General features: G+C 43.4%; 5 protein-coding genes across 6 annotated transcripts; 1 reads left to right on the top strand and 4 right to left on the bottom strand.

The window, feature by feature from the left end:
* Nucleotides 1–350: 350 nt before the first annotated feature.
* LOC108023173 (probable G-protein coupled receptor Mth-like 7) lies at nt 351–3,428 on the bottom strand. The gene is made up of 6 exons (XM_017092414.3): nt 3,379–3,428; nt 3,121–3,288; nt 2,854–3,063; nt 810–978; nt 546–752; nt 351–487 (listed from the first exon to the last, which is right to left on the bottom strand). The coding sequence occupies exons 1-6, from the start codon at nt 3,401–3,403 to the stop codon at nt 427–429; spliced, it is 840 nt and encodes a 279-aa protein (XP_016947903.3). The 5' UTR covers nt 3,404–3,428; the 3' UTR covers nt 351–426.
* A 217-nt stretch (nt 3,429–3,645) lies between these two features.
* LOC122818648 (probable G-protein coupled receptor Mth-like 7) lies at nt 3,646–5,736 on the bottom strand. The gene is made up of 4 exons (XM_050888872.1): nt 5,027–5,736; nt 4,241–4,412; nt 3,952–4,170; nt 3,646–3,901 (listed from the first exon to the last, which is right to left on the bottom strand). Exons 1-4 carry the CDS (start codon nt 5,373–5,375, stop codon nt 3,841–3,843), a joined length of 801 nt encoding a protein of 266 aa, XP_050744829.1. The 5' UTR covers nt 5,376–5,736; the 3' UTR covers nt 3,646–3,840.
* A 129-nt stretch (nt 5,737–5,865) lies between these two features.
* Nucleotides 5,866–10,127, bottom strand: LOC108023719 (monocyte to macrophage differentiation factor). Of its 2 annotated transcripts, none has more exons than XM_017093352.3 (5): nt 9,880–10,126; nt 7,704–7,956; nt 7,448–7,638; nt 7,154–7,373; nt 5,866–7,025 (listed from the first exon to the last, which is right to left on the bottom strand). In XM_017093352.3, exons 2-5 carry the CDS (start codon nt 7,944–7,946, stop codon nt 6,744–6,746), a joined length of 936 nt encoding a protein of 311 aa, XP_016948841.1. In that variant the 5' UTR covers nt 7,947–7,956; nt 9,880–10,126; the 3' UTR covers nt 5,866–6,743. The 2 variants fall into 2 exon arrangements, with proteins under 2 accessions (XP_016948841.1, XP_043949364.1); XM_044093429.2 differs by lacking the exon at nt 5,866–7,025 and adding an exon at nt 7,032–7,061 and having other exon boundaries at nt 7,127–7,373; nt 9,880–10,127.
* A 286-nt stretch (nt 10,128–10,413) lies between these two features.
* Nucleotides 10,414–11,101, top strand: LOC108023741 (translation machinery-associated protein 7 homolog). The gene is made up of 2 exons (XM_017093378.3): nt 10,414–10,621; nt 10,686–11,101. Exon 2 carries the CDS (start codon nt 10,701–10,703, stop codon nt 10,893–10,895), a length of 195 nt encoding a protein of 64 aa, XP_016948867.1. The 5' UTR covers nt 10,414–10,621; nt 10,686–10,700; the 3' UTR covers nt 10,896–11,101.
* Nucleotides 11,096–12,407, bottom strand: LOC108023739 (ribokinase). The gene is made up of 3 exons (XM_017093377.3): nt 12,114–12,407; nt 11,509–12,057; nt 11,096–11,449 (listed from the first exon to the last, which is right to left on the bottom strand). The coding sequence occupies exons 1-3, from the start codon at nt 12,173–12,175 to the stop codon at nt 11,137–11,139; spliced, it is 924 nt and encodes a 307-aa protein (XP_016948866.1). The 5' UTR covers nt 12,176–12,407; the 3' UTR covers nt 11,096–11,136.
* Nucleotides 12,408–12,532: the final 125 nt, after the last annotated feature.

Here is a 12,532-nt window from a genome sequence, read left to right as displayed (position 1 = left end):
TCAAATTATAGAATAAAATAATTCTTTCTATTTATCCTTTTAAAATTATAGAACTATTAATTCAACTTAGAAAATATCAAAAATAATCCATCTTTCAATATTTTGATTTAACCATATTAACCAATGCTTTAACCATTCGAAATTCTTTAAAGATTATATTATCGATACGATATTTTTTAAGTTTTTACTCATTATTGACGGACTTCCAAAATATTGGAAGCGCTTGAGAATCAATACAATATAAAAATATAAAAAAGATGGTATCATACTTTAAAACTAGCTTATAAGAATACAAATCTGTCTAAAAGTATGCAGCATTTATTGACAATTAATTATATTTTGAGACATTCAAAGCAAGCATAATCTAAGAAAAGTAAAGTATTGAAAGGTATTCGATTCCACAGAGCACATTTTCTTCGGATGGGGCTAGGCCAGGTCCTTGGCTCTCTGAGCACGGATACGCCGCTTGTTCCTTCTTTCACGAATGCTGAAAATACAAGGATCAGGTTTTTTAAATGTGAGGAGGGAATGCAAGTCACAGCTACCTATCCGTGAGCATTTGGAGCGTGGTGCGCTTGACGACGAGGAGCACGAAGACCCAAATACCGAAACCCAGTTGGAAGATTTGGATGAGTGTGTTCGTGCAGTATACGATGAAATCATAGAAATTAAAAAAGTACATTAAATAAGGAACACCCCGAAGAATCCATGAAATGCCGATCATAACGAATATCCGGAGGAACTGGAGATATCTGTGTGAAAACCCAGAAACATTATCTCAGTTTGGGTGCTTCTAAACTTGAACTTACGTCTGCGTGTCGAAACTTAGGCAGGCCATGGGAGTGTCCTCGTTTTCTGAAAACCTCTTAATTTCCTTTTTTACCTTCCATATGTTGATGGTAGTCAGGAAAAACATTACCACATTGAAGAAAACCAAGATCGCCCACAGCGCTACCATGACAAGGTTTAGCACAGCGACTGGAAAATACAAATAAAAACATAGGTGGATTTCAATTTTTATCGAGTTTTCTAAGATTTCAAATTTTTGTCAAAAAAACTCCCTTTTTTGCGTTTTTTTGGCCATAGTTAAGCCAAATCAAGGCGTACAGCAAAAAGATCGACTGTTTTGGAAAGCTTGCTGAATTTGCTAACGATCTGCATCACTTTTGGGAGAATTTATTTTTTGACCCATTTTTCCATTTTTTTTAGTGGGTTTATCGGGTTTTCTAAGATTTCACATTTTTGTCTAAAAAGTCCCTTTTTTTGAGGTTTTTTGGCCATAGTTCAGCCAAATCAAGGCGCACAGCAAAAAGATCGACTGTTTTGGAAAGCTTGCTAAATTTGCTAACGATCTGCATCACTTTTGGGAAGAATTTATTTTTTGACCCATTTTCGCATTTTTTTTAGGAAGTATATCTGGTTTTCTAAGATTTCACATTTTCGTCTAAAAAACTCCCTTTTTTGCGGTTTTTTGGCCATAGTTAACCAAATCAAGGCGTACAGCAAAAAGATCGACTGTTTTGGAAAGCTTGCTGAATTTGCTAACGATCTGCATCACTTTTGGGAGAATTTATTTTTTGACCCATTTTCGCTTTTTTTTAGGAAGTATATCTGGTTTTCTAAGATTTCACATTTTTGTCAAAAAACTCCCTTTTTTTGAGGTTTTTTGGCCATAGTTAAGCCAAATCAAGGCGCACAGCAAAAAGATCGAATGTTTTAAAAAGCTTGCTAAATTTGCTAACGATCTGCATCACTTTTATGAGAATTTATTTTTTGGCCCATTTTCGCATTTTTTTAGGAAGTATATCTGGTTTTCTAAGATTTCACATTTTTGTCAAAAAACTCCCTTTTTTTGAGGTTTTTCGGACATAGTTCAGCCAAATCAAGGCGTACAGCAAAAAGATCGAATGTTTTGGAAAGCTTGCTAAATTTACTAACGATCTGCATCACTTTTGGGAGAATTTATTTTTTGACCTATTTTCGCATTTTTTTAGGGGGTTTATCGGGTTTTCTAAGATTTCACATTTTTGTTTAAAAAAGTCCCCTTTTTTTTAGGTTTTTTGGCCATAGTTAAGACAAGTCAAGGCGCACAGCAAAAAGATCGACTTTTTTGGAAAGCTTGCTAAATTTGCTAACGATCTGCATCACTTTTGGTAGAATTTATTTTTTGACCCATTTTTGCATTTTTTTTTAGGAAGTATATCTGGTTTTCTAAGATTTCACATTTTTGTTAAAAAAACTCCCTTTTTTGAGGTTTTTTGGCCATAGTTAAGCCAAATCAAGGCGAACAGCTAAAAGATCGACTGTTTTGGAAAGCTTGCTGAATTTTCTAACGATCTGCATCACTTTTGGGAGAATTTATTTTTTGACCCATTTTCGCTTTTTTTTAGGAAGTATATCTGGTTTTCTAAGATTTCACATTTTTGTTAAAAAAAAGTCCCCTTTTTTGAGGTTTTTTGGCCATAGTTAAGCCAAATCAAGGCGCACAGCAAAAAGATCGAATGTTTTAAAAAGCTTGCTAAATTTGCTAACGATCTGCATCACTTTTATGAGAATTTATTTTTTGGCCCATTTTCGCATTTTTTTAGGAAGTATATCTGGTTTTCTAAGATTTCACATTTTTGTCTAAAAAACTCCCTTTTTTTGAGGTTTTTTGGCCATAGTTCAGCCAAATCAAGGCGCACAGCAAAAAGATCGACTGTTTTGGAAAGCTTGCTAAATTTGCTAACGATCTGCAACACTTTTGGGAGAATTTATTTTTTGACCCATTTTCGTATTTTTTTAGGGGGTGTATCGGGTTTTCTAAGATTTCATAGTTTTGTCAAAAACATCACAGTAATTCTGCCAAATTACCTGTAGTAGACCAGTAGAAGTATCTCTCAATAATAGACAATCCCGTTGCAGTTGCAGCCGAAGTCCAGGCAAAAGCGTTGTACATTAGAAACTGATGGCGGCTTTCGGGACTTCCTAGTGGCCTGAAGACCTTCCACAGGTGATAGCTTATGACGCCGTTCCAGGTTTCATTAGCGATGCCGCAGAAAACGAAGAAGTCTTGAAAGTAGGCTGCAAGTCGGGAAGAATTGTAAGGACCAGCCAGTGCGCACAGCTTTCTGAACTTACTCGGTAAGAGCCTAACTTCCTCAGAGTAAGTTGAAACCGACTGCAAATAGCAAAAAAACAAGCAAAACAGTTTGCAGGTGACGCATTTGCCGAGTGTATTCCGGAGCTGCCTGACGTAGAGGTAAACGGCGAGGGTCAGGAGAATGCATATCATCGATATCACGTTGACTGGGGGAGTAGTTAACCAGAAATGTATAACTATTAGGCTCTGTATATTTAAAAAATAATTATTTCAAATAAACTGTCGAGCAACTGCACCAATTAATTCATAAAGCGGGCTCATTTTGAATCTGCGGCCCGCACCACCAAAAGAAAAACTCAACTGACTCTCGGTAGTCTTGTTTCGCAGAATAAATAGCTGCGAGCCTAATTTTTAAGTTTGCTATAACATACATTTAAATTAATTAGCTTTTTTAAGGGCACTTTGGAGACCCATTTTCGATGCACATTAAAACTTGCCTTGTTTTTGTTATCTTTCTCTCCCGAGGATATATATGTATATATACATACTTTTATTGGATTTTTGCAAAATATATACTATAAAGAAAGGTCTTATATATAAAAATGTCTCTTATATAAATGTGTAATATATATATATATAAATGTAAAATATCTGATATATATAATATATAATATATGCATTTAAAAATGGTCTTTTTTAAAAGGATCCTTTTCAAAAAGGCTATTCATTAAAATACAAATCAATCCAAATGTTAGGGTCTACTCCTTGACGTGAATATTGTGAAAGGCATTTCTGACTCTACAAAGACCGAAAAATACCCTAAAAAATGCATTGTATAAGTACATAACCATCATTTTGGAACAACGCACTTTTCAGAGCTAGATACTTCATTTGAATTGTCTGGTTCCCCTTCCTCCAAACGGGTGCAGCGCTTAAGGATGGCCAGAACAAGCAGGGAAATACCAAAACCGTAATAAAAGTATTTGAAGGCCGGCTTCCAGACGTTCAAGGTGGTCAGAAGCAAGCAAGTCATTAACAGGATCCAGGCAAGGCACATTATGGAGTAGATTTGCAGACTCTGTAGAAAGCTTTACAAAAGATGCCCAATAGGGCTTAGTTCAGGAACAATTATCCGACTCCAAGGTAAAAAGAACTTACGTTTCCTTGCTGAAATTGGAACTGCTCCTTGCTGGATTCTCCTGCTGTGTAAGGCGGTTCAGTGCCCCCTTTGCTTTGTAAACGTAAATGGCCGTAAGGATAAGCATGATTCCGTTAAAGGTGTTCAGGATCAGAAGAGGAAAAACTCCGAAATCGTTGATCCAGTCGAGTACTGTGAAAGGATGTTGGTAAATACGCAGTTCCCTATTATTATTATTATCTTTCCTTTTATAAAGCATGTTATCATTATAATATTATTTGTTAAATTCTTAGTTTTTAACATTGCATGTCCGTTTTATTTGTTTAATCTCCATTGGTAGTTCAGTCAAGACGAAAATCCCTGATTCAAGAACGGGTTTCTCTTAATGTGCTTGTCTTGAAATTAGTACTTAAATCAATAATCAAGATTCAAGAAGAATCAAGTTATTCTTTGACTATATTTAAACATACTATGCAAAAAAAGAATATAAATATTTTTTTAATGTATGGTTTTGACTTTAAGCTATTTACTTGTCTGGAAATTAGAACTCAAATTAAGAGTATTTTGCTCTTTACTGATTCAAACTGATCAAAAATAGATGAACCTTTTGTATATATAAATATTTTTTTAATGTGTGATCTTGACTTCAAGCCATTTACTTGTCTTGAAATTAGTACTTAAATCAAGAACACTTTGTTCTTCACTAAAAAACAGGCTAATCAAAAATAGATTAACCCTTTGTATACATATATAAAAAAATATATTTTTTTAATGTATGATTTCGATTTTAGGATTTTATAACTTACCTATCTGGTCGGGAGAGCCTACGCAATAGAACAAAAGCCACCGGGTCAGGCCAAACAGTACGAGAGGCGTTACCCAGACAAAGGAGCTGGAGACCAAGAAGCGACTAGAAGACTCGAATCGGCTCTTGAATACACTGTGCAGTTGAATGCAAATCACTGAGCACCAGAGGTTGTAAGCGATCTCGAAGTAAAAGGTTCTGCAAGCTGTAAGTGTGAACTCGAAGATGTCCATCATGGAGTTAAGATAATTCGCAGACACACAGAGCAGACTGCAGATGAGGCACTTGTCGAGCCTGTTGCGGAGATTCATTACATACAGAGTGTCCATGATGAGGAGCAGGCCTATCATCGAAGTTACCAAAACTGGAAAAAGCTTGGAAGTTTGTCATCAAAATCTAAAATATATACTCAACAATAGGAAGACTACCGATCAATTCACAAAGCCAGGACATTTTAATATACCAACTGCTCTTTTGAGGGACAAACTCGACTGACCCCAAGCCTTGCTTCAAGTCCCAGAGTTTCATTCAAACTCAGCCCATAAAGTGAGTCCCCTCGAGACTTTGAGAAACAAATGAAAAATGTGTTTAAGCATGCAAAACACCCTAAAGGGACATACTTTCGATTTCTTTTTGTAATTACAAGGCCAACAAACGGAATTTCTGAATATATAATGCATATAAAAACATATAACTTTAAAAAACAACTAATAATATACAAAAAAGTTATATACGCATTTGCAACAGACACAACATGGTAACTAACATTAAGGTTACTAACATTAAGAGAAAGAAAATGAACGTATATTTATATTTTAGTCCCCCTCTCAAAGACTCTGCTTTTATGTGGAAATATACCATTTATTCAAGCATCTATGGAGTTCCAGGCAGATGCCTAGAATCGCGCATTAAACTAATCGAGCTGCACAAGAAATAACCACGGCAGACACCGAAATACGAATACACGAGAGCAATATCCGCCGATCGCGAGCCAGGCCCCAAAATATCAAGCGTGTACACTATATATAATCGTCCCCGACTTCAGTATCTGCGAACACATCGTAGTCCCTGAGCTAAGCGATGAAACTGGCCACAGGGGCTGGACTCGCGGCTCGGCTGCTTAGTTCTAACTAATTCTGTATATGTTGTAGGGTACATGGTATATTGTATATCTGTATATCTGTATAATCTGTATAAACTTGTATAATGTAATGCAGGCTAGGCGGGCTTCTAATCTTTCAAAAGGCGCGGGTGGGCGTGGAAATTCAGGTTGTAAACTTTCGGACATTTGTACGATTTCACTTTCTTTGGGTCGCTCGCCTTTTGAGTGCGGATCAAAGTCTTTTGAGAAACACATGGCCAAGACGGGAGCTGGTACATGGTCAATACACCTGCATATGTGTGGTAATACATGGCTAATAATATCAAGACAGATAGAGAGAGGGAGAGACATGAGCACTCGCACACTTTGAATCTTTGGCAAGACCGCAGATACTGATCACAAGAATCGTTTCGATTTAGTTACTTCGTAATGCTAATGGCTACGGCTATTCGTACTCGCTCGACAAAAAAATTTGGCTAGATGTGGAGCAGAGACTCGGGTACATCATGTTCATCATAGGAATACGTAATACACATAATGGCTGACAAAATCATCGAATCCCTGTCGTTAAGTACTCTAAGGTCTCTAAATTTGCTGCGTTCCCCGTCCTCGGTGCTCACGGCTCGACGGCTCCCTCGCCGGGATACAGGTTCACCAGGATGGCATAGTAGTGACAGCCGGCGGCCAGCACCACGAAGAGGTGCCAAATGGCGTGGGCCATGGGTATCAGGCCGTCCGCCTTGAAGAACACGATGCCCAGGATGTAGAAGGCGCCGCCGAACTTCAGCTGCAGCATCCCGTGGAAGTGGTGGCCAGTGAAGACCACCACCAAGGCCGGTCCCAGGCCCATCACCAGGTAGAAGAACGTCTCCAGGCACTTGTAGCGCTCGTGGAAGAGCTGTGGTGGGGAATAACACATCAGTTTTAAGGGATTCTGTACAGGATTCAGATTAAATTTAGGACCAAAGCTCTAAGGAGCCTCAAACTATTGAAAACTACTTAAGCCAAGCCTTCGATCTCATGTACCTGCTGGTAGGCAATGCCTATGCCCGCCATCAGCCAGATGACCCACTCCATGCAGAAGAGTATGGCCGAGTGGTCGGTGTTCTCCAGCGTGAGCCAGGGGAAGTAGGAGCCGGCGATGAACACGTAGATCATGGCCCTGTCGCACCGATGGAGCACGTTCTTCAGGCCCTGGTACGTCTGCCAGCCGAGGCTGGGCCAGGCCTTGACATTGCTGGGAGGTCTTTGGCGGGCGAACAAATGGTAATAGAAAATAGTGAGTAAAACGACCCAGGGCAGGGCACTCAGCGCACTCACTTGTGCTCGGCGCAGTAGCAGGAGCAGTGGAAGAAGGTGGACACCGTGAAGAGCATGCAGAGGGCGCCGCCATAGACCCAGGAAACCAGATACTGGCTGGCGCTGGAGGAGCGTTCGAACAGCTTGATGGCCGCAAACACGGCGGGCAGTATCCAAATCCCGTGAGTAATCACATTGGCCACCTGCTCAATCTGTTTCGAACGAAATGTGTGCGCTGCTTAGAGAGCTACGTAAACCAAACCAGGCGCGAACCCACCTCCGTCGGCTGGTAGGCACAGCCGGGCTTCGCCTTGGCGTTCTTCCACTTGACATTGCGCAGCTGCAGCTTGAGCTTGGAATTCGACTTGATGATGGACTTCCAGAACTTGCTGAACAGATTCTCGAGGAAGGCGTACTTGTCCTGCAGGTCCTGCATCAGGCCGAGGGAGCCGTCCACCTCGCCCTTCGCCCGTCCATTCCGCGTCCCGCTGGCGTGGCCGCTCCCGGCGCTGGTGCTCATCGTAGACAGACTGCGGATTAGATTGCAAATTGGTTGTCCGAATCGTAAAATTGATTGATTGCCGCCGACTAACCCGGCTAGCCCATCCACCCACGCCGCCCCACTTTATGGCCAATTGACTATCACCCCTAATCTTCCCCCCTTGAGCCTCGTCCAGTGATAAGCTCTCGCCTCGCCTCGGCAATGACTTCACAATGGAACTGCCGGCCCCTTGAGAAACTCCTGCACTGCGCTAATTTATGCCCATTGAGCTGGGCACAGACAGCCTGCCCACAATGGCCAGGGTTGCTGATTCTGACCCGATCCGCAATTGAAACCAGTTCCCTGACTGGCGGCCGCTTATCTCGCGTGTCGGGAACACGGCTCAAAGTCCGAGTCGCATGAGGTACGATTATGATTATGGGGCTCGCGAAATCGGATTCCAGTTGCAGCCAAAATAGATCTTAGTTTGGGAGCTCTTTTGTAGTCTAGTACAGGGAGCTCGGAAGTACACCGAATTCTGACTTTTTAGATCACAAAGTAGTGTCCTTCACTCATTTTGGATGGTTTACTTATAGAGACACACATGAAATAAGGGTTCTATAAGCGCTTTCGAAACACCTTTCAAAGTCCGAACCCGATTATCATAGGCTAATAGCCCGAAAATCGTTGTATTATTATTTTATAATAACCACAAACCATGGTTTTGGGTTTAATGGCTCGCAAACACTGGTCATACCACGGTTAATAATCCGTGAAACTTGCCTTATGCTAGCAATTACGATTGTATTCCCGGAATACATGAATACTTGGCGCACCAAGAAGACCTGAAGCGTTTGCTGGCCTGGTCCTCTCATTGAATTATGACAACTTTTCAATGAGCGAGCGACGGTGGGTGGCGGCGGGCGACCCCGACCCCCCGAAAGTATGCCCCAGGGAAAGCGGCGGGGGTCACGGGGTGGGAAAGCATAACGGCCGCCCCGGCGAACTTCATCGCCATAACGACTATGCTAATAGTTATAAAAATAGATGCCTCGGGCATTCCTTATATTGGCAATTACAAAGCCGCGGGTGGGGAGCAGGGCACTGGGAGAAAATATCACAAATCGGCGAACCCTTAAATTCGATGTCTTTTAAATTTGGTATCAATATTTTTTAGGAATCCGAAGTGATTTGGAAGTGGAAGATTGTAAATTTTATGTTTTAAATATTAATATTTTACCTATATCTTTTAAATTTGGTATCATTATTTTTTAGGAATCCGAAATGATTTTGAAGATTATATTCTTATATTCTTTTTTTTGAAAACCCTAAGATTTCAAGATTTTAGGGATTAGCATTTTCCCATCAGTATTTTTAGGAATCATGTTTGGATTTCCTACTATATATATTTTAAAACAATTCTAAAAGATGTTGAATTTTTAGAAATATATATTTTTAATATGGTATTTCTTGTTTTTTTACAATTTGTTTTAAGCCCCGTTTTAAGATTTCAAGTTAATATCTGTATTTTCGAAATAAGACTAAACATTCCAAATGAATATTTTCAAAAAACCTTATTTTGAGAAGTTTAATTATAAAAATCCTATAACTTGTTTCCCAAACATTTTCTAAGAACTCTACTTTAGGGATATTAAAAAGTTGTATTTTCAAACTAATGACCTTTACTTTACTCCTACAAATATTACCAAAGAACCTTATTTAATATCCCATTATAAAAATCTCCTAACCCAAATAGGTAATTATTTTTCCCAGTGCACAGGAAACCGTCGGAGACTGTTTACATCTTCCATTCAGAATCAATCGCCGTACTAATCCAATTTGTAGCGCTGCCGTCACGCAATTTAGCCTTGTAACCTGCCCACCTGCACTTCCTACATTTTCCGGTCCCCCGGTTTCGCCCGGAAAAGCCCGGGAAACTGACCGAAGCGCGAACTTCTGGAGGGAAACTCACCGTCTTCGTGGTGCCGCGGATTCGAGTGCGGATGCTGGGCTCGGCGGAAGGCGGCCAAGGATGCGGATGTGGACGCGGGTGCCGAGGTCGGGCTCCGCAGGGGGGCGGCTGCGGCTGCGGAATGCCAGTCCCACGCAGGCTTCTCAGGGACCCAAGGCTCGCTGCACTGCATCCGGGGAACGGGGAGCTCGGACTTGGCGTCCGCTTTTATTTATTTCGCGGATGTGCTAGCGGTGGGCGCAGACCGATGTAACATCGATAGCCGTCGTTGTAATGGTTACGCAACTATCGATAAGTCGATGGTCCATATTTGAAGGTATTTAATAATATATTTGTAATTAATTTAAGTTGTAAATATAAGTAATAACAATATGGGATGCGAATAAAAACATGTTAATTCAGAGTTATTAGAAATTTCTTTGAAATTCGGTTAGTCTAGCATTTTATACAACTTGATCCACCTGGCTTTTGCTTAGCCTTCAGGTTGTCAATAGTAAAATTGTCATTCCCTTTTTTCTCTTCGTAAAAATAAAAGTAGACTTATCATTATCTTATATTCCAGCTGCAGAAATTAGCTCACCATTTATTTATGTTTTTCTTTTAAAACCCAAAAGCGCGCCTTAAAAGAGAAATTCAAACATCGATTGGCGTACCACCTCAGCGCAGCAATCACGCGGGCGCTATCGGTAGTTCTGCGGCAATCGGTCAGCGGAAATCGAAATCGGAAAAACGTGTGAAAAAGGTGCGTGACTTTTTTGTGCTGAATTCCGCTTGATTTTCACATTTCCCCTGGTTTTCCCACGCAGCAACAGCAAGCAAGCATGTCTGGACGCGAGGGCGGTAAGAAGAAGCCACTGAAGGCGCCGAAGAAGGACGCCAAGGACCTGGACGAGGAGGACATGGCCTTCAAGCAGAAGCAGAAGGAGCAGCAGAAGGCCCTGGACGCGGCCAAGGCGAACGCCTCCAAGAAGGGACCCCTCGTCGGCGGCGGGATCAAGAAGTCGGGCAAGAAGTGATGCTGCAGCTGCCTCCCACAGCCCACAGCCCACTGCCAGCCACGCCCCCCACAACACCCCAATCCGCAGCCCGCGGAGCACAGACCACGGGATGCTGCATTTCAATCGAATCACACCCATGTGGACCAAATTGATCGTCTAGCCAGTTGGACCTTACGTTTTTTTATACTTACGCTTACCATTAAATAGAGCATTGTACGTCGGGATAGCGCTAGAGATTTATTGTGCGGCACCCCTTCCTCTAAGTACGTGGAAAGCTGGCCTGCGTCCCTGGCAGCTGGACGGATTGCGAGGCCACGGCGCAGGCGGCGGCTATGTGCTCCTCCAGCTTGTTCTGCGGATGGCGGGCCAGGTTGTGGGCCAGGGCGCCGATGAAGGCGTCGCCGGCTCCCGTGGTGTCCACCACCTTCTCGGCCGGCACATGCGGCGCAGCCACATGCTGGTACACGCCTGCCGAGGCGGCGGACCCAAAAACGGCCCCCAGTTTGCCCAGCGTGATGATCACCGTGTTGGCGCCCATCTTTATCAGCTTGTCAGCTGCAATTTTAGCCTCCCTGGGAGGGGCCACACAGCGATTAGAAGGGTTTAACGTGATTTATGGGGGTACACTCACTCCACGGTCTCGATCTCGGCCGTCTGGGTCATCAGCGCCGCCTCGCTCTCGTTCACACAGAAGATGCTGGCCAGCTGGAGCAGCTCCCGCGACGTGTTCTCCATGGCCGGGGCCGCGTTCACGATGGACACGCCCTTGAAGTGCCGCAGGGCCGTCAGCGTGGCCTCGACGGGCGTCTCCAGCTGGCAGACCAAGACCTTGGCCTCCAGGAACAGCTCCTCCGCCCGGGCCACGTCGCAGGGGCTCAGCTGGCTGTTGGCGCCCACCACGATGATGATGTTGTTCTCGCCGCCGTCGGACACTGCGATCTGGGCCACGCCCGTCGTCTGGCCCTCCAGCTGCTGCACGTGCTCCACACTGACGCCCTCGTCGCGCAGCTGGCGCAGGTAGTCGCCGCCGAAGGTGTCGGCGCCCAGTTTGGCCACCAGCGCTGTGCGCGAGCCCAGTCGAGCGGCGGCCACGCACTGGTTGGCGCCCTTGCCGCCGTAGCCCGTCTGGAAGCGGTGCCCGTGGAGCGTTTCTCCGGGCCTCGGCAGGCGGGGCGTGTAGCTGTGCGGGGGATTCGATTCGGTTAGATTCTGGCCGGGATCGGGGGGCGCACTCACCATATAAAGTCAATGATGGCCGAGCCGAAGACCAGCACTTCGGTGGTTTGCGTTGGAGCCATGTCGTCGCCCGTAATCGCTGCAAGTGCACTGGTTTGTTGTCAAATGGAGCGAGGGTTCCGTGCCGCTTATCAGTCCGCGATTGTGTGACCCCGGCGGACGAGGGGCAAGGGCAAGGTCGGGGCGGTGGGTGGAGCACTATCAGCTAGCAGGCCCACTCCATTTCTGGCCAAGATCGGGGGGAGCAGGGCGATAAGTCAACAAATGAATGGCCGCAAAAATACCAGAAAATACTAAGGGTACTAGATCTTATTTTCAGTGATACGGGGAACCTTGGATTTTTTAAATACTTTTTTGAATTTGAATTTAGCTATATTTTAGGATATTGAAAATAAAATCATTAAAGTTCGCAAAGGTGT

This window comes from Drosophila biarmipes, chromosome X (genome assembly GCF_025231255.1).
Source record: "Drosophila biarmipes strain raj3 chromosome X, RU_DBia_V1.1, whole genome shotgun sequence".
NCBI lineage: Eukaryota > Metazoa > Arthropoda > Insecta > Diptera > Drosophilidae > Drosophila > Drosophila biarmipes.
This window is presented reverse-complemented; position numbering and strand designations above follow the sequence as displayed.